The sequence below is a fragment of the Oreochromis niloticus genome, linkage group LG8, assembly GCF_001858045.2.
Source record: "Oreochromis niloticus isolate F11D_XX linkage group LG8, O_niloticus_UMD_NMBU, whole genome shotgun sequence".
In the NCBI taxonomy this organism is placed as follows: Eukaryota; Metazoa; Chordata; class Actinopteri; order Cichliformes; family Cichlidae; genus Oreochromis; species Oreochromis niloticus.
Genome location: NC_031973.2, coordinates 27,365,436 through 27,390,598, shown reverse-complemented (window position 1 = coordinate 27,390,598; position 25,163 = coordinate 27,365,436). Strand labels below are relative to the sequence as shown.

At 41.1% G+C, this 25,163-nt stretch overlaps 1 protein-coding gene across 5 annotated transcripts in view; it reads right to left on the bottom strand.

Annotated features, from left to right (window-relative positions):
- Window positions 1-25,163, bottom strand: part of adgra1a (adhesion G protein-coupled receptor A1a) — a 74,870-nt gene that overhangs the window by 4,710 nt on the left and 44,997 nt on the right. For 2 of the 5 annotated variants that reach the window (XR_003221357.1, XR_003221360.1), the window contains 3 exons: window positions 21,452-21,547; window positions 19,799-21,365; window positions 14,331-14,349 (listed from right to left, as the gene is read on the bottom strand). Coding sequence is in view for 1 of the 5 variants with exons in the window: in XM_013266383.3 (XP_013121837.1) it covers window positions 19,883-21,365; window positions 21,452-21,547 (1,579 nt within the window). In the remaining 4 variants the exon portion in view is untranslated. The other 3 variants (XR_003221358.1, XR_003221359.1, XM_013266383.3) reach the window with 3 other exon arrangements.

Genomic DNA, 25,163 nt, shown 5'->3' with positions numbered 1-25,163 from the left:
GAATTTGGACACAGCTACAGTCTCTTTCCACAAACTCACAGCAAGCCGAGTGGTCCGTCCTTAGTCCATGCAGCTGCACACTTACTCCTTCCGAGCAACAAACCTGATCGGTCAGCCTCAGCAGTTGTTAGCCTCTCGCTCTGTACAGGTCCGGTGATCCTTAGCGAAGTCCGCCTTGAGGGCTAAGTCCGGTTAGCCAAGTTAGCACGCCGCTAACTAGGAGATTCCGAGGCAACAGTGCAAGCCAGTCCGGGCAGCACTACCTCACAGTCCCATACACTCTGTTACTCCGCCGTCGACGTGGGATGATTTATCCTCGCCGTCCCGTGGGAAAAGTCTCCGTAGACGCTAGCCGTATCTCACCCATGCTTCTCTCTCTCCTCCAATCTCCCGTGGCTGCTGCCTTCTCCCTCGTTTCTTTTTCTCCCGGCCCCTTTCAAAATAAAAGCACCTAAACACAAACTAAGTTATGAATAATACAAATATAGAAAAACGAACAAGATAACTATTCAGATATATATACATATAACTAGAAATAAAACTTAGCTCCATCAAATATACCCGGGCTACATACTGATCTCACACACGGAGGCAAAGCACAAGCAACTAGATCGAATCTTTTAGGATAGTAAGTTACTGGCTTCACTTTTGGGACAAGTGCTGTTAGTTATTTCACAGTCACCTGGCATTTGTGCTGTTCACAGAACCACAAGTCCATCGCTGAACTTGCTCCTGCCCGTCAGATGGAGCTTGGCACGCTCCTTCATCCCTCAGGTTCTCACGTTCCAACACCGCGGACGATTTAAGGTAGAGCACGTCGTACACCTTAGTTGTCTTCCTCAACGTCAATGCTGAATCTCTTTCATTTTATTTAAGATTTTGCTGTGCGAAGTCTCCTCATGACAATCTCCTGGAAGCCCAGTAGCACAGCTCTCTGTGGGATGTCTGCTGTGCTGAAGATGATCTCTGATCCTCCTGAAGCCTCTCTCCTGGCCTCAGCTTCCATCTTGTGGACGATCTTCCTCAGTCACTCCTTCTCGTCATGGCACCTCACGACACCTGCAAATCAAAAATTGACACTCCTCTTGTGCCACACAGCTCTCGCCATGTGTCAACTCCACACAATGAGACATGTACAAAAATGTCGCACATTCTCCCTAAAACAGGGGTGTCCAAACTTTTTTCGCTGAGGGCCACATACATAAAAATATAGGAGGGGCTGGGCCACTTACTAGAAATTAGGTATATAACCTTAACTTTACTGTATTAAAAATCATTTAAAAGTGGTCAAATGTGTTATATTGTTGAATATAATTAAAGACAAAACTGCCTTCATCACAGTTTTCCATAAATGGATCTTTATTGATTTATTCAGAGAAAGCTTTGGTAGCTCATTCTCAGAACAGCAGCCTCAGATTTCTTCTTAGAGGGAATATTTACAGCACAGAGAAAAAACAATAAAGGGGAAAATGGGACGGGTACATTTCAAGTTTGTTATTTAAGTTATTAGGCTTAGCAACACACCTATTAACGTTCGTTTGAAACGGTTATCAACATTAACAGACTGAACTGGACTTAATAACAGGAGTGCATATAATTTTAGTCAATTATTCTGGTGAGTATCAGCTGCGCTGGGTATGTAAATCGGGCCATCCAGCTGCGGTGCTGATCGTGGCAAAAATCCGGACAAATGTCACTTGACCAAGGAGCAAATCTGCATCAGATGAGATCAGCTGACTTGCGTGTGCGTGCGCTGTGCACAGCGGTGTTTACTCTGTGTGTTAACAAGAAAAACGCATATAAGAAAGCGGTGCGCAAAAGCAGGGTAGTGACAGAATTGATGCGCATTATTGATATTTGAAGCATGTGTACCTGCACATTAACACACGGGTACTGTGGAAGATATTTTTACTCACCTAAAGTGCTCGTGCTCTCGTCCACTCCCCGCAAAGAAATTAGCAGCTGTGCGGCGTCTGTGGCATCAGTGCTCTCATCACATGCGATGGAGTAAAAATCAAAAGCACAGCTTTATCACACAGTTGCAGTTTAATGTTGGCTGACGAGTCTGACGTTGTTGAAGTCCTGCACTTTTTCCGGGCGCATTATTTCGGTGACTTTAACGAGGCAGTGTTTTATGAGGTCTCCATCTGAAAAAGGCTTGCCGTGTCTTGCGATGAGTTGGGCGACCTCATAGCTGCTATTGGAGCCCTTTCCTGGACAATTTGAGCACGAAAAAAAAATACTGTTGCTGACCCCGCAGGAGAGCTAGCATTTGCTTTAATTTCTGCTCTCGCTCAGCACCAGTGTAGGATGCATAGGCCTGATGTTTGGTTTCATAATGACGTTGTAAATTATACTCTTTCATAACTGCCACAGTTTCAGCGCAGATCAAACAGATACACTTCCCCATGAATTCTTTGAAGAAATATTCACTCTCCCACCTTGTCTGAAATTTTCTGCATTCACTTTTTATCTTTCGCTTCTTTGGTTCTGCCATGTTTAGTAACTTGAGAGTAAATTTCTTCTGTGATTGTCCTTTTTGGTGGAGCAACTGCCTTGATCAACAGCAGCTCCCCCTGGTGTTAAAACTAAGAAGTGCAATACACTCAAGCAAAAGTTGGAGTGCGGGCCATATTCTATTCAATTTATAAAATTACTTGCGGGCCAATTAAAACTGGACCGCGGGCCGCAATTGGCCCGCGGGCCGGACTTTGGACATGCCTGCCCTAAAACAATCTCCAGGGTTTCCCTCTTGGAGCAGCTCCACTCCACCTGTAACCCTGTTTAAAAACATTAGTCAGTGGTTAAATTTGCAGAGTCATGTGACCCAAGTTTCCTCCTGTGGTCTCCTCCTGCTCCTGCAACAGAGACACACACAGAGATACATCCACACCTTTGTCACATCGGCGTGGGGGTTAACTTCGCATAGTGGTGTTAAGTCAGTCAAGTCTTGTCAGCTTTTGTCAGCTTTAACCAGTCAGTCAGTTCCCCATTTTTTTTATTTTCACTCATTCATTCATTCAGTGATTCTTTCTTTGCTGATAGTGGAATTTATCGTCGCATTTCGTTTCCACCCTCAGCAAAACGACGACATTAAAAAGAAAAAAAAATTTAGACTGGATTACCTCGCTGAATCCTTTTAGAAAAGGGACTCACTTCCTAATTGTCCCAAATAAGTGGCTTTCTCCTGAGACCATTTTAATTTTGGAGAAACTCACTTTGCAACCGTTCGCAACAACATGTTGTGTAGTTCTTCCTATTCAACGTTCAGATCTGCTTAGATGACAGAAAAATTATCAAACAAAACTTTCAGTGCACTATGAAAGTAACAAAAGAAAAGAAAGGAAAGAAAAGAAAGGAAAGGAAAGGCCTTGTTAAATCATGACACATGTTCTTCAATTCGGGGGGGGGGATAAATCATACCAAACCTAATTGGCAGGCTCAACTTAGTAACAAAAGACAAATCATCAGCCAGTTTAATCTCAAACGTTCATCCAATCAGCCACACACAACATACAGCATAACCCTGTTGTCTCATCACATAATAAGTTTCTTCTCATGTAACCAAATGTGTGCCATGTTAAAACTTCTTCACACACCAGAACCTCAACAATCAGCTCGCTCAGCTCACTCATTCAAAACCCCTCATCAGCATTCTGTTTTCTCCCTATGATGCAACCATTTGTCCTACTAATAATATATTCAGTCCACTAGTCTATGTATCACTTTTATCTTACTACTAACTTGGACAAGATGACAAACAGAATCTCGTGCTTAAGATGCTGTCTGGTCTTCATGAGTTCATTGTATGTGTATGTGCATGTAGGGTTAGTATGGTTAATGCATTTTCTGTTTGTGTGTGTTTTATGTACCTCTCTCATCACATTTTCATTATTCTCATCACTGCTTAAAACACACATCTCTCTCTCTCTGTTTTTTTTAACTCTCCTTTCTTAAAAACAGAAAGTGGCATTACAGTTGTTTCAGGCTGAGAAACGCCAAACACTCTTCATGTTATCATTCATATTTCATCAGCACAAATATTTCTTTCTTTTGTGTCCACTGGGCAGGTGACCTGCAGAATCATGTCTGCCCCAGCTGGATACCGCTTCACTCACATACTTTCACACCTCTCTGTAACTCACACACAGCATGACGTCAGACAAAATCACCTGCTTTTCGCTAAAACAAAAACATGATGCTGATGTTACAAAAGTCTCACACACATGAATCAGGATGCAGAAAAGCTGTTGCCCATATGAGGTGTGAGGAAGAAACTGAACTCACGGATAGCTGCATGCTCGAGATATCATAGCTCTGTTTCCCTCCCCTCTGATACGTTCAATCAGCTCCTGCTCTGAAAATGTGTAGCTTGCTCATCAGTTCAAAAGCAACTGCATACAAAATGACAATCAGACTCACTCAAATAGACCACATCTGGCACACACACATAAAATAGACACCAACAAGAGCTCTGACCTCCTTCCATTTGGTGGAGAAACCAACACTCAACACCCTCAGCGGCGGAGAAAAACCCTTTTTAACCTCTTTTCGGTGGAGAAACCTGCTTAACCTTCCTTAAATAAAAAATTAAAAAACACTGGTGGAGAAACCAGACCTCCTTGAAACTGGCGGAGAAGCCAGACCTCCTTAAAAAAATAAAGAAAAGCTGGTGGAGAAACCAGGTAGCTTGCATCTACATGCACAGCTTGCGCACTCACGTACCTGCGTTTAACCGCACGGTCACGTAGCCGCGCTCTAAGGCCTTCTGTACTCACTGTTTGTGTTGTTTTCGTCCACGGGAAAGTCTCTAGATCCGGTCAATCGCCATCCAATCCGAGGGGAGTTCAGACGCAAACTGTCCGGCCTGGCAACAAAGTTAAGCGCCAGGTCTTTCATCAGGCGTCCCAGACGCTGGCTGCTAGCAGACTGCAGCGGCGTCATCTCCCTCTCCTCGGTGGATGCGATGTGTTGGGCTCCGGCTCGGAAGGACCAAATAAATGTTGAGTCTGTGTTTCCACAGGCCCCGCTAGTTTAGAGACTTATTCCTCATGAAGAACGGAAAACAAGACAGAACATCTTCAACCGGTCTTTAACTCGCTAACGAGGGAGAGCTTTGGTCAGAACCAGGCGGTGGAGCAATGCTCCTCACCTGTCTCTAGCCCAAATCCTTCAAAGAGCAGCTCTCCTCGCAGCTATTTATTGACATGACAGTTACAATACACAATAGTTTACACAAGCACCTCCCCTCGTAAAACCCCCCTTGGTTACAAAGACAAGGCACTGTGTGTGTGTGTGCATGTGTACGTGAGAATGTGTGTGTGTGTGTGTGTGTGTGTGTGTGTGTGTGTGTGTGTGTGTGTGTGTGTCATAGGGGTGCGTTTGTGTGACCTCCTGCTCACCAAAAGGATCACAAAAGCAGGAAGCTTACAACACAGGAAACAGATCTTCCAGATAGGATGTATCTACAATAAAACCTCTCCCAGCACAAAGTGGCTGGAGAGGTGGTCAGGATCAAAGGAATCTCTTTGATCCTACTGCTTGAACTAAGACTTTACAAATTTAAGAAACACAATGACAACATTCAACAATTTGACTTAACAATATACAGGCCTGTTCTTAACATACATCAAACCAAATACACAGCAAATAAGCGCTAGAAAATATATTTTTCCTTAACATTCCCCCTTTTCGTGTCTCCTTTAAGAGACACGACCTAATCCCTGAGTTATCCTATTAATCTGTCCTGCCCTTTGACAATAATAGCTAGAATCGGGATCAGGGGAGGATGAAAAGTAATGAAAGTAATGAAAAGTAATGGGAGGATTAGCTTTAGTAATAGCCGGAGGGATTTTTATGTTGTGTCAATTGCCCGAACACAGTTGTCATGCCTGATATGGTCTACCTGTTAAAGGAGGACAGAGCGACAATTAAGAGAACTGACATGTACGGGGTATAGAAATAGCAAGCTGGGGATGTAGTTGTGTGCTTAAAAAAAAAAAAACAGAAGTGCTTTTTAAAGAGGAAACTGCTTAACTCTGTCGAGACTGTTTCCACAGATTGACAATAAAACTAATCGGGGACCTTTTACCAGAAAAAGCTAATTATATCTGTTTGGATTTTACAGTGAGCAGCGAGGAAAGTCAGAAGCGGGTTTGTGAAATGTGAAATTCTTTTTGGAGAGAATCAAATTGCTAACTTTAAGACCGTACTGCGGCCAACGTCCAACGTCTGCTGGCCTATTGTAAAATTGATTATACTTCCACGGCAACACGTGAAGACAACTTTGCACAGACACTTAAAATAACTTTGCAGCAGACTTAAACATCAACCTGCAGTTCTTAGCAAAAATCTCTTGTTCTAATGTTTCAACACTACTGAGCCAATTTAACAGTGAAGATCGTTAACTCAGCGAACAGATCATTTAGAATTCATCCAATATGCACACTTTGCTTTAACAGGTGGTGCTTACCTTTAAATTCTATTGGACCAGTCCTCTGTTCGCCTCATTTCACGATCCCACCTTGGGCCAAATTCGTCCTCTCAGCCATAAAAGAATCCGGGTCACGGCACCAAATATGGAACCCAGTTCTTTTATTCTTCTACTGGACAGAGAAGACGCAGACTCAGAGTGGTCAAAGTATTTATAATCATTTTATTCAATTATCTTCCGGAAAAGAGATGTGCACGGTGCAATCGGCAGATCTGAAGAGCTGTCCTTGAATCTGTTGCATTTATAATTTCAGACTTCCTGTGACCTCTGACACAGTTTATAACTGAAAGGTGTCCCTTAATATACAGGCCTGTTCTTAACATACAGTGGCTTGCAAAAGTATTCGGCCCCCTTGAACTTTTCCACATTTTGTCACATTACAGCCACAAACATGAATCAATTTTATTGGAATTCCATGTGAAAGACCAATACAAAGTGGTGTACATGTGAGAAGTGGAACAGAAATCATACATGATTCCAAGCATGAAAATGACCAAGCAAATAAATAACTGAAAAGTGGGGTGTGCGTAATTATTCAGCCCCCTGAGTCAATACTTTGTAGAACCACCTTTTGCTGCAATTACAACTGCCAGTCTTTTAGGGTATGTCTCTACCAGCTTTGCACATCTACAGACTGAAATCCTTGCCCATTCTTCTTTGTAAAACAGCTCCAGCTCAGTCAGATTAGATGGACAGCGTTTGTGAACAGCAGTTTTCAGATCTTGCCACAGATTCTCGATTGGATTTAGATCTGGACTTTGACTGGGCCATTCTAACACATGGATATGTTTTGTTTTAAACCATTCCATTGTTGCCCTGGCTTTATGTTTAGGGTCGTTGTCCTGCTGGAAGGTGAACCTCCGCCCCAGTCTCAAGTCTTTTGCAGACTCCATGAGGTTTTCTTCCAAGATTGCCCTGTATTTGGGAATTTGGCATCCATCTTCCCATCAACTCTGACCAGCTTCCCTGTCCCTGCTGAAGAGAAGCACCCCCAGAGCATGATGCTGCCACCACCATATTTGACAGTGGGGATGGTGTGTTCAGAGTGATGTGCAGTGTTAGTTTTGCGCCACACATAGCGTTTTGCATTTTGGTCTCATCTGACCAGAGCACCTTCTTCCACATGTTTGCTGTCCCCCCCACATGGCTTGTGGCAAACTGCAAATGGGACTTCTTATGGTTTTCTGTTAACAGTGGCTTTTTTCTTGCCACTCTTCCATAAAGGCCAACTTTGTGCAGTGCACGACTAATAGTTGTCCTATGGACAGATTCCCCCACCTGAGCTGTAGATCTCTGCAACTCGTCCAGAGTCACCATGGGCCTCTTGGCTGCATTTCTGATCAGCGCTCTCCTTGTTCGGCCTGTGAGTTTAGGTGGACGGCCTTGTCTTGGTAGGTTTACAGTTGTGCCATACTCCTTCCATTTCTGAATGATCGCTTGAACAGTGCTCTGTGGGATGTTCAAGGCTTGGGAAATCTTTTTGTAGCCTAAGCCTGCTTTAAATTTCTCAATAACTTTATCCCTGACCTGTCTGGCGTCTAAATCCAATCGAGAATCTGTGGCAAGATCTGAAAACTACTGTTCACAAACGCTGTCCATCTAATCTGACTGAGCTGGAGCTGTTTTTCAAAGAAGAATGGGCAAGAATTTCAGTCGCTAGATGTGCAAAGCTGGTAGAGACATACCCTAAAAGACTGGCAGCTGTAATTGCAGCAAAAGGTGGTTCTACAAAGTATTGACTCAGGGGGCTGAATAATTACGCACACCCCACTTTTCAGTTATTTATTTGTAAAAAATGTTTGGAATCATGTATGATTTTCGTTCCACTTCTCACGTGTACACCACTTTGTATTGGTCTTTCACGTGGAATTCCAATAAAACTGATTCATGTTTGTGGCTGTAATGTGACAAAATGTGGAAAAGTTCAAGGGGGCCGAATACTTTTGCAAGCCACTGTATTTGGGTACTCCAGAACCGTGGCTTTCACATACAGAACCCAAGAATACTTCTTCTTTTTTTCTTTTTTTTTACAGAACATTGTTTTCTTTTCGCCGTGACTGCCCTCTACTGGTGGAAAACATGTAGCAGCCAAAAATCCAAACATATAGTTGAATAACACAAATACCAACAGATTTATACAATGTTCTAGACATATTTTAGCTTTACACTTTACCAAGTGCTACATTCCTCCCCTGCTAAATAAATAGTGTCCCAACATTGACAAAACATGACAATAAGAAACAAAAATAAACAAATATACTTCTTTTTTCCTTGTGACAATGTAGAGATGGCTTAAGTTGGGATAGGGTGTCTGTCTGGAATGGTCTTTTTATTGAGGCCCCTATAATCGACACACAGTCTCAGGCCTCCATCCCGCCTCCTCACACACACTATTGGAGAGGCATATGGTGAGGTTGATTTGCAAATAAAGTCTTTTTTTAACAAGTCCTGAATGTGACTTTTTACTTCATCATAGAGAGCACGTGGGACCGCATTATAGGACTTGGCTACAGGAATCTGATCAATGAGTTTGATATCCATTTTTAGATTTTTTATGTAACCAACTTCCTCTTTCTGTTTAGCAAATGCGCCTGACTCTTCCCTTAACATTTCCATGACTGCTGCCTGTTATTCTGCGTTAAGGTGGCCCAAATTGACAGGTGGTTCCCAAGGTTCTTCTGGTAAGCTAGGTGAGTTCTGATTGTCTTTTTCTACAACCGAACCTATCTGAGCTTCTTTGAGATTCACAGGATAACTGTGTGTTACCCTCTCTATGTTACCTAGAAGGGTTTTAGGTGGCAACACAATGTCATGTTTGGTAACATTAGTAACATAGATATTGACTACATTACTACAATATAACATTGTACATGTTATATTGTGCTTTATTATTACCATACATGAGTTATTGTGTAGAGGTTTGGGGAAATACATATAAAAGTAATATTCAGACTATAATCATAATGCAGAAAAGGGCCATTAGACTAATAAATCAGGAGGGGTATAGGGCTCACACAAACGCACTCTTTATTAGGACACAAGCTATAAAATTCCAGGATCTGGTGAAGTTTAAAACAGTGCAAATAATATATAAGGCAAGGAAAGGGATGCTCCCAATCGAAATAAGTAAATGGTTCTTAGAAAGAGAAGGGAGGTATAATTTTAGAGGGAAGTGGAATTTAAAATTACAAAGAGTAAGAACAACATTGAAAAGGATGTCTATTTCAATAGCGTGAGTTAAATTCTGGAATGAGTTAAAAGAAGAAATAAAGGTCAGTAGTGATATAAACCAGTTTAAAATAAAACTCAAAAAAGAAATTTTAAATAAGTATAAGAATGAAGAAAATGCAATTAACCCAAGACAGCAGTCAAACTGATGTTTATTTTCTTCTGCAAATTAGCAAATCTAAATATAGTTTTAGTTGAACATGAGAAAATATTTTTTTGTGATGTTATGTTCTAAGTTGAAGGCATTGTATACATTTTTGTTGTTCAAATTTAGATGATGAGGATGTAAACCTGAGGGGGTAGGACTGAATAAGTATATACTTCTGCCTACTCCTTTTCAAACAACTGCATGGAATGATTTTATGAAATGTTGGAGAATATATATGTTTGAAATAAAAATGAACTGAACTGAACTGAACTGACTTTGCGGGTACTGCCTGATACAGACAGCAACTGGCAGTTAGATTTCAGACCCTCATCTATAGACAGGTTTTCATCTGGCTCAAAAAGCATTTCACTTTTTACCTTTAAGTCTGTTTTGATGGAACAACTAACGCCGTACATTTGTCCACTCGGTACGACAATAGCTTTGCGTCCTGATCTGACAGGATAAGTAACTATCTCGCTACTGGCGGTGTGGATAAGGTTCAACAGTGCTTCTGCTTTGCTTGATCCTACTCTTAGAGAGTTTCTGAGTAAAGACAAGCTTTCACTGGACTGAGTAGTGTATTTTTTTATCAGTTCCTCAATAGCATTAAACCCTATTATTGGTTTCTGTATCACATCCTGACTTACTAGGATTGGAACCCGAACCTCATTCTGAGCTACAGCTTTTCCTCTCGGATCGCAAAGGCTAAGGCTAACTTCTACCCAACCCTGGAAAGGGACTTCAGATCCATTTACGGCTCTCAAGTCTAAAAGTTCATCCTTACTTAGTAAATCACTGATGGGGTGAACTTCTAAGTGAGGTAAATTGTCTGATTTCCAGCATGCACTCATTATTGAAACTTGGGCTCCCGTGTCCCACAGTGCCTGTGTTTTGCAGTTGTTCATTCTACACCATACTAGACACTTTTTGCCCACGAGCTGTGCTACTTTTCTTTTTTTGGTACTCAGATTGAACACGTTTGGGGGTTGGTTCCTAATTTTAGGATTTCCTGAGTCAGTTGGTGATGCAAGGGATAAGCTTTGGGCCTTGGGAATGTTGTCACATTGGGACATTGGTGCTGAAGCTGTGGCTTGTCCCGCAGTCACAGCCCCGCCCAGTTTCCCTGCTTCTGAGCTCCCCTTACTTTACATCCTTTTGCCCAGTGAGAGTCACTGCCACATTTGAAACAATGGTCATAGTCCCTGTTTTCTTGTTGACATGCAGAGCATCGCCTTTTTGGTCTCTGAGCTGACTTTCTGTACACCCTGGCTTGCCTATCACCGTCACCACTTCTATCCTGTTGGACAGTTTGTACTAGTGAAGCTACCTGTCCTGTAAGTTCCCTGATTGCTGAGTTACTTTCCTCAATTTTTGCAAATAAGGAGTTATCTTTGAGGGGTTTAGCCGGCTTTGTATCAGGCTGGCTTGTGCAGGGATCAGTAAGCGCTACATTCTGCTCAACTACATTTAGTCCTGTTCTAAATGACCTGTGGGCTTTTGCCTTTAACGCTCTCTCGCTTTCATTGTACTGGGCTGTTTGCATTTTCGTTAATAAGAGTTCATCGCTACAGTTTTCATCCTGCAAATATACTCTCATTTCTGCTCTGACATTGTCATTTAGAAGACCCGTTCTAATGGACTGAAAACATTGACTTTGAACAAGTTCTTTGTTGTACTTTAGGCTAGACTGGGCGCGCTCAGATGCAAAAAGAATATTTTGACGCAAATCCAACACTCTAATCAGGAACTCAAGTGGTGTTTCATTTGCCCCCTGTGTAGCCTTGGTTAATTGCTGATACAGTACTGTTGAATCCGTTTCTGCATAATGGGCTTTTAGAACTTGTCTCAGGCTGGTCAATGTGAGATCTTCTTTCCCTTCCAAATAGCTCCTTAGTTTTAACCCAGGACTGATGGCACGTATGACAGCCTCCACGATCTCAGCTTCAGAGTAGCCCGTTTTTAAGCCGTTTTCCATCTGGTGCTCTAAGCTACTGAAACTCAGCGTGTCTTTAGCTGTTGACTCACCCACATGTCCACTTATCCTGAAGTCTTTTCTGAATCCACCTGATGAAACATTACAGCAGCTGTTGCCAATGCAGTCTCTCCCCCTGCGCTGTGTTTCGCCGTCCAGCGACGTCCTCATGGCCACCTGCTGCTCCGCTGATGTCCCTTGAGCCGCCTGATGCTCCAGCGATGTCATCGGCCCTGTCCGCCGCTCCGGAGGTGCCCGCGCCACTGCCAGTTGCCCCTCGTGCACAGCCTCCGCCGTCATCCCCGCTCTGTCTGAAGATGAAGACCGGGCCGCCGCTCCCGCGTCGACAGCCGCTGACCGCGCCTCCACCAGCAAAACCAGCACATCATTTAGCTCCAGAAGCACCGACATGCCTTCATCCTCTCGTTGCAGAAATTCTTCTCGTTCACAGAACTGGCTGATAAGCTTAACGAGAGCTCTGCGAGATTTGCTTTGTATTTCTTCGCTGTCCTTTTCTGTAATATTATATAGTTCACATACTCTGAGCAGTTCTTCCACAGAAAGTCCACATAACTTCTGCTCCAACTCCAACAAAAAATCTTCACGGTTCACAGACATGCTTGAAAGATAACTAAGACGAGTGAAGCTCTCTCAGTGTATCCGACCGGAGAAAACACAGTTTGCGTCGCATTAGCTAGACTGTTGCAATCCGTTAGCATTAGCCCCTTTGCTCTGTCACGCTCCTTCACCGTGTTCCTCTGTGTGAAGTAGTCCCAAAAACGATCTCGGTGGGACCTCCAAAATGTTACACCACTCCAGGACAACTTGGTGTAGACAGCAAACCGAGTTTATTTGGGTACTCCAGAACCGTGGCTTTCACATACAGAACCCAAGAATACTTCTTCTTTTTTTCCTTTTTTACAGAACATTGTTTTCTTTTCTTTTTGCCGTGACTGCCCTCTACTGGTGGAAAACATGTAGCAGCCAAAAATCCAAACATATAGTTGAATAACACAAATACCAGCAGATTTATAGAATGTTCTGGACATGTTTTAGCTTTACACTTTACCAAGTGCTACATAATCAGTCTATGTGGGATCCACAGTGGAGTTCACTCCATGCTTAGTGGTAAGCATCCACCACTAGACTGGCAACTGACAGGCAAAAAGCTTCAAAAGCTTGAGAATCAAATGGTTTTACGGGTGGTGTACACAGGATGGTGCTGAGTTCACTCACCAGCTGTCTTGGCTAACCATATTTCTGTTTGAGAGCCCTCATTGCACTGGTATATGAAGTTGGGTCGTGGATGTATCATTTAGCCACGCAAAGCCTTCTGGGTAATGTAGTCCACCCTAACACAGGCTTCTCTACACAAATAATATTGATCTGGTAATTTTTTTCTGAATTAATCATGTTATTGTTTGCAAATAGCAATAATTTATGCTTTCAAAAGAAAGCTAGTATGTTTAGAAATGCCATTTTAAGTCCTTCTATCAGGAGAATTTGGAGAAAAGCTTTAGAGAAATTTCATAGGGGGGGCTAATCATTTTTACTCATCTATATCCCTCCCTGTGCTTCCTCTGTTGGCAAATTCAGGTAAAAATATTGTTTCCATGACTATAAGCTTCCTTTGCTCTGACTCCCTTTGTACACTGTCCCTCTCCTTGCGGAACACTTTAGATCTCGCCTTTAGCAGTTCACTCTGAGCAGTGTCATTCAGTTAAACGTGTTCTAGTGCTATACTTTTTAAATACATCTTATAGCACACTTGTGAGTTATTTGAGTCTACTTTTCTGGGTACATCTGAGCCTTGCTTATAACAATAATATGCAGTATGTAGTGTTGTGCTGTAGCTCACGAGATAGAGCAGGTCATCTATTGAGCAGAAGGTTAGTGGGTCGATCCAGTCTGCATGCCAAATATCCTTGGGCAAGATACTAACCCCAAGTTGCTTTATGATGCATCCATTCGAGTATGAATGTTTGATACAAAGAAAGCACTTAAGCATAGAAAAAAGTGCTTGTGTGAATGTAGCATGTTGTAGAAAGTGCTTTGAGTGTAAGAATCAGTCTATCTACCATTTAGTGTTATCTTCACCAAGACCATAGGATTAAATCAGCATCATAAATTTGTATGGTTATCACTAAGCTGCATTTTTATTGCTAAAAAATCAGCTTATGCAACTTATGAATGCATGGTAAAATGTAGCATTTAAAACTGCAACTATAAATTAATATTACACAAATAGCACTGAAAAATATACAATATGTGTAAAGGAATAGGAAAACTAGGAAACCGTGTTTATTTATGGAGAAAGTCCAGAAACACCTGCAGGGGAAGCAACAGAAAGACTGGACATTTGTGCAGCAGATTTGTTAGAATTACCTAAAAACGTATGTTTATAAGCCACATCACACCCAGAAAGAGCTGTTGTACACATACCAGGCTGTCCAGGCAGGTGTAAGTGAAAGGACGGGGTAGCAGGAAGAAAGTCAGGTCTGCAGATCTCTGTAGGACATCAAAATAGGTCATGTTCACATCAGAGACATCCGCATAATTTTTTTGACTTTTCTGCTGCTGGAGTGGGTCAGTTCAGTTGCCCACGGCTGTAGAGGAGCGCTCTGTGTGGGGGATGTGATGGAGAAAGACGATGATGATACATTATGTATCAGAGATGCTGAGACAAACACAGGAGTTAGGTTAAGGCTTTTTCTTTTTATCTCAACTGATTATCATTTACAATGCTACATCATAAATAAGATAAATATAAATATTTTATAATAATTAATTAAATACTTCTTGCTGTGCATTTGATTTGACAAGCAGTGGCCCCCTAAATACTGAAGAACACTATTGCTACCTTCTTTTCTCCTAACTCTTGTACTAAATATAAATCTTACAGCTTATTCACAGACCTAAATAAGTGCTTTTAAAAAGAACACCATTATTATATTCAGACATTATTGTAAAATATTGTTGTATTCAGACACATATAGATGGGTCCACACCTGCGTTATACTTTTCTACATCTAGAAAGGTGTGTTTGGGATGTAGTGACCAAAATCAAGATACAATGATAACATTCATGGTTACAACATGCAACCATATTTTAGCAAACTGAGTGGAGATGCAAACAGGCTGACTTGTCAGATTACTTCATTAGATAATCTGACTCACCGTTGTAAATTATGTATAGTTTGAGACAGTAGTGTTTTTGTGCCATAATAATTTAATTACACAAAGCACATTGTATTGCATTTGTTTTCTGCAGTAAAAGCCAATATGGGGCAATGAGCTGGATAGCTTGGTTGTGCAACATGTATCTAGTGTCAGTTGTTTTATCAAGTCAGATTTGTCTTAAGCATCCCTCATGTGTCATGTCTTCTTTTCCACAGGTTTCTAAAGTTGTTTAAAAGTGAATACAAAATATTAAGAAGAATAAGAACAATTACTCATGAGGCATGTCACTGTAAATCTTTATTTCAGGCAACACTCAGTGCTCAGATTGGTATCCCCTTTTATCCATCTGTTTAATTTTCATTTCATGTCATATTAAAAGGATCTCACATTTGACAGCATGTGTCAGTGGCATTTTAACATTGACTTCCTCCCACCCCACCCGGGAAGACACTTAAAGCTGTTGAAACACTGGGACACAACAACACAACACATGCACAGTCATCGACATCAGGCTAAAAGTTAGTGTCACTCGATGGTCTATGCCTAGATCAGAGTGGGATATGGTGCCATACAAGTGAAAATGTATTTAACCTTCAACATGTGACGTGATGAATTATTCAAATCAACACCAGTTTCACACCGAAAGCAGAAACTGAAAAGATCTATGCGCTCTATTTTCTACAAAATGTGCCACATGCTAAATAACACAAGCCAGAGAGGTGTTTCATAGATAAAAATTTGGTTTTAAAAAAGGAGGCCTTATGGCTTTTTTTATCATGACCCAGTGTGTCTTCAAAATTTATAGACCCAAATGCAGAGACAGGAAAAACATTAAGCTTCTAAGCCCAGGGAATGAAAAAGTCCACAAATCTTGGAATCTCTAAAGCACTAAGCCAGGATGTCCAAACATCCAGAAACACTAGGAAGACATAGCTATATACACAATGCAACAGAGGACAAGGGGAGAGTCAGACAATACGAAGATAATGAGGGGAGAAGAAACAGGTGGGGAATGCAGTAGGAAAAGGAACAACGAGACAAAGCAAGTAAAACTATGAAGCAACAGAGACAAAATGATATCAAAATTGAAAAAGCAAGTAACTAACAGAGAGAAAAAAAAACTTGACAACAAAATACAATGGAACACTAAAATAAACTGAAACACACTGAAAGAGTAAAAGTGCAAGTGCAAACTAAAAAATTAAACCAGGGATACACAAAGGACACAAAATGTTGTCACTTTCAACTTGGCACTCTGCTCTCTCTTACAAATAATTATTTTTGCTCCAAAAAACAAAGATGGCTGCTGCCAAAACACCAAAACTAACCTTGATGCTTCAAGCCCACCTTTGATATGCAGTCTAAATTCTAAAAAACACACCTCTCACCACTTGGTAATGAGTCAAGGAAACACAGGGTATTACATATATTGTCATTTCTGTCCCTAGATAGACTAAAATGACAGTTCTCACAAATTCTAACCTAGGCTGAAAATCATCTGGACTCTAGCTCATATGTCATATGGACATCAGGTTAAAGCTATCTTTTCATCTCTTACTCAGAAATAAATCTGCTGTATTTCTGGAGAACACCACCTGGTTTGTCAGAAGTACTGCCACCCATAGTTTGTGTTTTTTCATTTATTCAATTCATGGTCTATGTGCTCTCTCTCTTTTCTTTCCTCATTGCAGTGTCCAAACTGTTCATTCTTTTCCTTTCCCCCTCACTCCAAATCAGTCATGCAGATGACTAGTGCCCCAGTCTGAATCTAGTCTCTTCCTGTTAAAAGCAAATTTTTCATTCCTGCTGTCACCAAGTGGACTGCCTGGTTTTTGGAATGTTCTCGGTCATATTGTAGAATCGTACCTCTTAATAAGGTATTTACACAGCACCAGTGGTGAATTAGGGGTTAAAACTAATTTTGCCAGAACTGGACTGTTCTGGAGGGTTCTTTTATCTGTTCTCTGAAACTCAAACAGAACCTGAATTACTGAAGAAGGCTTTGCTAAGCGCCACCACTACTTTATGAAACACCTCGCTGGGGAATCATATAGAAAGAAGTCTGTGTTCTGCTTGAAAGGATTGCTGATGATCTTTTAAAACCTGAGTTAATATGGTGCTACAAACTATGTAATCACTCTTTGAGAATGTGTTGTGTGTAGTTTCTCATCACAGTGAAAATTGGCACATAATTCTGGCACAAAGTTTGTGCTTTGTAGCACATTGTACTTTTTGGAATCATCATCTCACAATGTGAGGGTCACACATTAGTGCAATACTTGTCAGGCCAGAGTCTCTTTGACTCTGTTTGGCAGCATAAATAAAGTGTCTCAATAAAAAACCCATAGACTTTATAAATGAATCTTCACCAAGATATTCACTAAACTCATTCTGCAAGTATGGTCCTATAAATACATGTAGCACAAACACACTAAATTTCTATGTACCTACTCATGCACTGTTGCACGCATGAAAACACACATGCTCACTCTGATTCCATGGGTTTTCACATGTAAATATCTTGTAAATGTAATTAGAAATATAACTTTAACAAATAAATAACTTAAAAAAAAAATTGTCCAGTGATCCAAGTATTTAAAGGTGCAATCACTGACCATTTACTGCCTTTTTGCATAATACTGTATATTGCACTTTGTTTGAAGATGTTGATGATAGCCTCTCCAAATTCCACAGTGATTTACCTGTAAAGGATTTAGAATGATAAGAATCTTAAAGAGCTTCTTCACATTGTTTTCATAATAACATTTGGCCCTACAAACATTGAGGGCTGTGGCTTTCCTTATGAACTCTCACACTGGGACTGTATTAGGCAAGCCAAGGGAAACAGTATGTTTTTTCGGCTGTGGGAGAAACCCCACGCACACACTCGCACGGATGTATAAGGGACAACTTGAAGTTCCTTATTTTGCCTATTTCAACATGCAGACAGGAGGAGCTGACGATTAAGGTACTGACCTTCCGATTGGTAGATGACCTACCCTACCTCCTGAGCCACAGCTGCTGAAGGATGTTTATAATATAAGGAAAAACTTTTCTGATGGAAATTGCTGAGGACTGCGTGGACCACTGCGTGTGGTCCTCTAGGTTAAGACTTGGATGAATCCCAGGATTTATAATACAGCAAACCATATTCCATCCTATAAATCTGAAATCTGTGTGTAGAGCTGACCTGTATTAGAAGAACACCAAATGGAGAACATTAGATAGTCTCAACAAAGTCTCAGTAACAGCTGTTTTTAAAAAAAAAAAACAACTTCTGTCTGGTATTCGATATATTATGAATCAAAGTATCCTAATTGAAAAGTGAAAAAAGTGTTTTGTGTATGCGCACTGCTGAGAAAAGACATTTCATTTCAGTGAAGTTATACTCAATTCGAAATAAATGAACACTCACAGACACATCATCATTATTATTATTATCATTTCACCACATCAGCAGTGAAATAATATGTGCTGTTTTTTAGAATGAAATTAATTGAATTCTGCAAATCAACCTTAATTCAATGAAATATTTTCTCACAACACCGAAAAACAAGCTCCTTCTAATACATATGCACTAATATCTGTGTCCATGCAAAACTGCACATCTTTAGGCCCCAGTCACACTCCTAGTGAATGATTGGAAGCTGCCTTTCATCCCTTGGTTGTTAGACAAAATTTCTCAGTAGAGGTTATTGCCCAACCACTTGGCAAATGCGGGAACTAACTTGCTCTCACTAGCTAAAATTGGTCACAAAGAGGTATTCAGTGCTGCACAAAAAGCCTCCTTGCAAATGTTTTATTCAATAACAGATTGCCACAGTCGCCAAACAACCAGACCTGTCTGCCAACACTTGCTAAGTACTTGATATAAGTGGTAGTAAAACTGTGAAAAGTGCAACACGTTGAAAATGGAGACGATTCACCTCTGATGCATGCAAACTACAGGCAACCACAGCAATCTGGTAGCAACCAAAGCAATCACAAGGAAAATATTAAGAAACATCTGTATTGTAAGACACAACAATATTAAGTGCCTCAAGCCAGCTGTTGTTGTGAATTGGCACTGTATAAATTGAACTGTTCAAGAGCAATAGGAGGATTAGCGGTGCCTGGGAAGGACGATAACAAGTAAGAGACATTTTTTAAAAAGAGGCACGGCACTCAAAGAATTTAAAATGAAAAAAGATTGGTGAATTCTATAACAGTAAAGTTACTGAGAGATGTACACCTTCCAGGATGTGTTTTTAAAGAAAAGTAATTTTTATGCTCTGAAACATTCCACAGTATCTGTTGAGTGGTAAGAATTCTAAGGATTTTTACTTTTTAAATTTTTGCTTGTATCAGGTCTCTTAATCAATATCTGTGGTAAACGAACGGATCCAATAAATCTTATTATCGGCTCTGTCTTGTATCAAAGCTTGGGTCTGTTTCATTCAAAAAATAACCCTTCAGTTCTTTTTGGATCACGTCTAGTCGATACATGACTTTCATTGGCCCTTCTGGGTTGTTTTAGCCTGTCTGCATATCCTTGGACTGTAAGAGGAATGTGAACTTCTTTCAGTAACACTAATAAGTTTTCAGGCTGCTCCTTAGGATCAATATATAAGACTGATTGCAATTTAAATTTCATAGAGCAGAAAAAATATTTAACATTAACTGATTCTTTTGTGTGTATGTGTGTGTGTGTGTTTATTCAGATTTGATTTTTGAAACAATAATATGTTAATTTTGACATAAAGAGATCTGAAATATTACTGGGATGTGAAAACTCAACCTGTGGTCTTAGGGCCTGGAAGGCAAAGGGACCCAAACACAAAGTAATTTGCTGGAAGGTTTGACTTCTCCAAAGATTTCAAGACTATACGGTGGTTTCATTCTTCCAGGGGCCTGTCCGTATGTTTCCTGTGGCATCTGAACCAAACAGGCTATCTTCCTGCAGACTCCTGTTTCGACCAATGGGTCCTCGTCGGTTCACAGTGCCATGCTGCCGAGGTAGGGTATTCCTTGGGAAACCTTTCTGTTCCAGCTCTAGACAGACCTTTTCTTTGTCTGCCGTCTTTGACATCCAGCTCAAATTGTCAGGATCTTGTTCATACTGCAAGGTGAAGGGATCAGCTCTCTCACAACAGTTTGTGCTGGAAGAGTCATCGACTGAGCAGTACATATGCCACTGGCTGGTGTCGACCCCATGAGAAGGCATAAGGAGGCTGTGGCAGGAAGAGATACTGTCATGCATGTTATAGGCATGACTGTGACAGGAAGCAACCGAGTCTTGCACGCTGTGGCAGGAGGTCTGGCGTTCCAAGCTGTGAGAGGAAACTACAAGTTGGCTATTTAAATGAGGGCTGACATACGGAAGCTGGAGATCTGGGTGTGGACTATTAGAAACCAGTGGTGAGGCTTCAATGTGGTGCACATTATGAGGACTGTCCAGGTGAGTGCTGTGCACACTCCCATCCATACTGGTGGAAGTGATGTGAGACCGGTAATCCTGGAAGCATTGGCGTGAACGGTTGAAAGAGCATGTCTTTGTTCTATCAGCAATGCAACTCTGCAGGGGAAGAGTTGGATGAGGGACCTCATCGGGAAGTGACTGTGGACGTGGTGAAGGCATTTGGTCAGCATGAGGTGAGATGGGGGAAGGGCTAACAGGAGTCATTACAGCCACACAGCATGGACCTGTGTGATTTAATGTTGGGCTTTGGGGAGGTGGTGTTGTTCTGTGATGAGAACTCTGAATAGGGTAAGGCGAAAGCATCTGCTGCTTCACTGCGAGTGGGGAATTCAAATGGCAGTGTGGCTGATGGAGTTCCTGCCTCTGGCTCTGTCCTTCCCCAGGCCCATCCTCTGTCTTTAATCTGGATGGGCAACAAGCCCACCAACGGTGCCACACGTCATCACGCTTAGCACAGTGCTGGATGAGAAGGAAGAGTCCCAGAGTGACGCAAAAAGCACCATAGAGACAACTGAATATCATGTCCAGGAAATGTCCCAATGAAACAGCCAATGCTCCCAAAGCCCAGGTAGCCAGGAACAGGAAGAGGGTGAAGACTGTGGCCCGGAGTTGGGATTTAAAAGAGTGCTCATTGGCCAGAACTGACACGCCCGCAGCAAAGGGCTGGCAGTCCCCAGCAGGCCCAGTGTCAGTGTGGCAGTGATGGTTCGACTCATTTGATGACAGCTGTTGCTGCTCTTCACTTAAAACCCGCAGCTCATACTTCCTTTCTGGGTGGCGCTTCAGCTGGACGTAAGTCCACAAGAAGTACACACACATGACTAAGACCAGAAGACTCATGGGAGCATAGAAACCACCCAGACTTGGTTCCCATGCCATCCAGCAACTAAAAAGAGAAATAGAAAGATATATATTTTTTTAAAGCTCTATACTTAACAACAAATGATAATCTGGTTATTCTGAAATACTTACTACAGAGCATCATCTCTGCTGCCATAGTTATCCATACCAAATGCTGCTGTAACTCCAACTATTATGATAGGGATTCCATCACTTACAAGATAAAATCTGGAAAGAAAAGAAATGTTATTACTGGAATGGTAATTTCACCATCAAGAATTAGATCTTGTTTTAATATATGGCATAGAAACTGAACATTTCTAAGTCACTATGTGTTAATAGACCTCTGTGCATTAAGTCACATTGTTATCAATGTTATCAATGTTATCAATTATTCTCTGGCTCTCGTCCACAGCATGTCTTTATCCTGTCTTCCTTCTCTCTCCCCAACCGGTCGCAGCAGATGGCCCCGCCCCTCCCTGAGCCTGGTTCTGCCAGAGGTTTCTTCCTGTTAAAAGGGAGTTTTTCCTTCCCACTGTTGCCAAAGTGCTTGCTCATAGGGGGTCATATGATGGTTGGGTTTTTTTTCTGTATGTATTATTGTAGGGTCTACCTTACAATATAAAGGACATTGAGGTGACTGTTGTTGTGATTTGGTGTTGTCTGAATAAAATTGAATTGAATTGAATATGTATATTTGTATGTCTATTTAGACGGAGCAAGAGCGAGAGAGATATTATATAAGTTTATAATTTATATATGTGTGTGTGTGTGTTTAATGACAATTGATATTTGTACCCTTATCTAAGGTGATGTGGGTACTGAGCAGTGTTGGGCAAGTTACTTTGAAAAAGTAATTAATTCTAGTTACTAGTTACTTCTTCAAAAAGTAACTGAGTTAGTAACTGAGTTACAAGATTCTAAAAGTAATTAATTACTTGAAAAGTAACTATTGCGTTACTTAAAAAAAAAATGTTTAACCCTCTGGGGTCCAGGGTATAATTGGCCATTTTAACCACTTTTGATTTTACCGCTACAGTTCACCTTTAAAAACTATTTACTTTGCCTTGTTTGGTATCATCCTTTTCAGCACAACCTCACGTGTCTGAATTTACAGTTATGTTTTCATTTTGACATACTGTATTAACACAATTGATCTAAAATCAGACAAAAACATAAAATCCACATAGAAAAAGTTCTGTTTTTTATTGTGACAACCACAAACATGTTTAATACATCATAGTTCATAACTTTAAGTGCAAATATAAATTGTCAATTTTAAAATCATATGCACAAGTTTTGCAAACAGCAAAGTTATTTGCAGCCATTTACCTTTTACCCTTTTTTTTAATAACAAACTTCCCCCTCTTCCTAAACAAGCAAATGTCCTGCTGCCATAACATTTTTGATTGGTCGACATGGTACATTTTTCCACCAACACGAAAGGGCAGGGTTTTTTTGTATTTTGTTTTGGTCATAAGCAAAGAGTGCTTGCTAGCGCTGTCCTTAGACAGTAAACATGACAAAACTATTCAGGAATATATATTGTTTATCATGACTCTGGTTTTACGTGGCCTATCAACACAATTTCAAAACTGGTATATATCACCTTGTTGCTTTGTCATCTTAAAGTGGTCGTATGATTGTCTTACCACGACTACTTTATTCTTCCTCAGTCAAACAGCAGCACTCATGCGATTGTTTTGCCCCCTTAGCTCCAGGTGTTGTGCCAAAAAGTGATCGTCGGGCAGAAAGTGATTGCCGCGCTTCCGCGGACACACACACACAAAATAAATGTAAAAAAAAAAAAATCCAAAGATAAAAGAGAAACTAATCTGACACATGACCAGTCACACTGCATAGGTAGGAGAATAAGAGACAGAATGAAATATGGGTCCCAGGTTTTCTCATTTGCCAATGGCAAGTGAGGCCCCACCCACCAAGGACCTGAAACACATGCTGAGGAACAGATTGAGAGTATAGGGCAGGGGTAATCACAAGTGGCAAAAATGGAGGTCCTGCAAAGTGTGGGTCACCCTCAGTGATAGTGAGAGGAGATCAGTAATGCGATAGGGGCTCAAGGCAGAGCTAATACTCCTACACAGCAAAGGGTAGTTTGGGATGAATCGTAGTCAAGGTGGCAAGGTTTTCCTTGGAAATGAGAGGAAACTCTGAGGCAGACCAAGGACAAACCGGAGAGATTGTGTCTCTCAGCTGGTTTGATTGTTGGGATAAACATGTGGCACGAATAGAATAAAATATGTTTGGGAACACCTCAGTGGTCCTCTGGAAGAGTTGAAGAATGTGGCTGAGAAGAGGAGGCCTGGGCATCTGTACCCAGATGGATGGATTAATGTGTTAGTTCAGAATGACTAGCACCACATTCTGGGTGTTTTTGTGCTTTCCACAGGATACTGAACTTAGTGAAAATGGTAATGACTCGATCTGCTAATCATTTGCATGACAGCATTACAACGATAAGGACAGCCAAGCAATCCATTTAGTTTAACATAGCAATAATGTGACTATGTACCATTATAGAGCTGTCCCCGTAGCTTCAGCATCGCTTTAGGGTAATAAGTGGGATGTACAAACTAGGTCGGACTGAGTCAGGTTAACTGCTTCTTCTTGTTTTCCATCTCTGTGCTAAACTAGGTCAAACACATCCTGACTCCAGATTCTTACATAAATCAAATTCAATAGATTGATATCATTCTTCCTTGTTGCTCTTACATCAATTTTAATTCCGTTTCTAGCTAATAAAAAGAGACACTTTTTAAGCATAAATATTACTGTGTGAATTGTGTGAGATATATTAAAACCTAGCAGTAATGAGGGTGACACAACAAGCTGCCAGGATTGTTCACAAACAATTTGTTCAGTTTGAAATTCTCGTCAGTCATTGGACTTGGTCTAGCATCTCCTATCATGGTCCTGGGTCTGGGGGATGTGTTTATGTCTTTTCTGATTTATGGGCATTCTTTGATTTTGTGTTGTTCATGGTTTAGTCATTTGTATTTCCTCTGTCTTCCTCTGCCTGTTGTTGGTCAGCCTGCTTGTCTTCCCTCATTTTTCCAAAGTCCCAGGTTTCTCAGGTCCCAGGTTTCACGCAGGTTTTTGCATTTCTCTCTATGTACCTAGTGTTTCTGTGTTAGATTTCCCTTTTTTTTGTTGTTTATGGACACGGTTTTACCTTTGGTTTTCACATTTTTGTTCAGGCCAAAATAAAGACACTTTTTGTTAATATCCACCTCCATCTCCGTTGTCTGCATTTGGGCCCACATTCTCTCCACTCCACGCCATCTGCCACAGCAGATGTGACATCCCCATTTTCAATCAGAATTATGATCTGAATGCACTTCTTTGCCAAACACATTTTGCTATTCCAAGATGAGTTCTGTTGATTCTGTATAGGCTCCTCTATTTCATGTGTTTCTTTTAACTGCTTATTTAATTTCTATTTCAGTTATTACATTAAATGTGTAGTATGACAATGTCCAAGCTGAGAGGCAGGGAAAGAAAAATGGGCAGGGCCTGCGACAGAGGCTGGTCGCCCTGGCACAACCCCTCTCCAATCCCCTCTCCATGGTGCAGGCAAACAGACGCCCCCATATGTGACACGAGCACCCAACTGCTGGACAAAACCCTCAATGTTTGAGGTGCAGAAAACATCATTTTCAAATATTCTGTGCTGCTGGTATAGCCCTTGCCCAAATACTGTGTGAAGCTAGATACCAATAACAACTAGAGGTTATTTAATTTTTGTGAAAATCAGGTCAAAATTTCAAGAAAAATTTCAAGAAAATTTTTGAGTAATGTATCATGTGAAAGAGAGCTTTTTGCA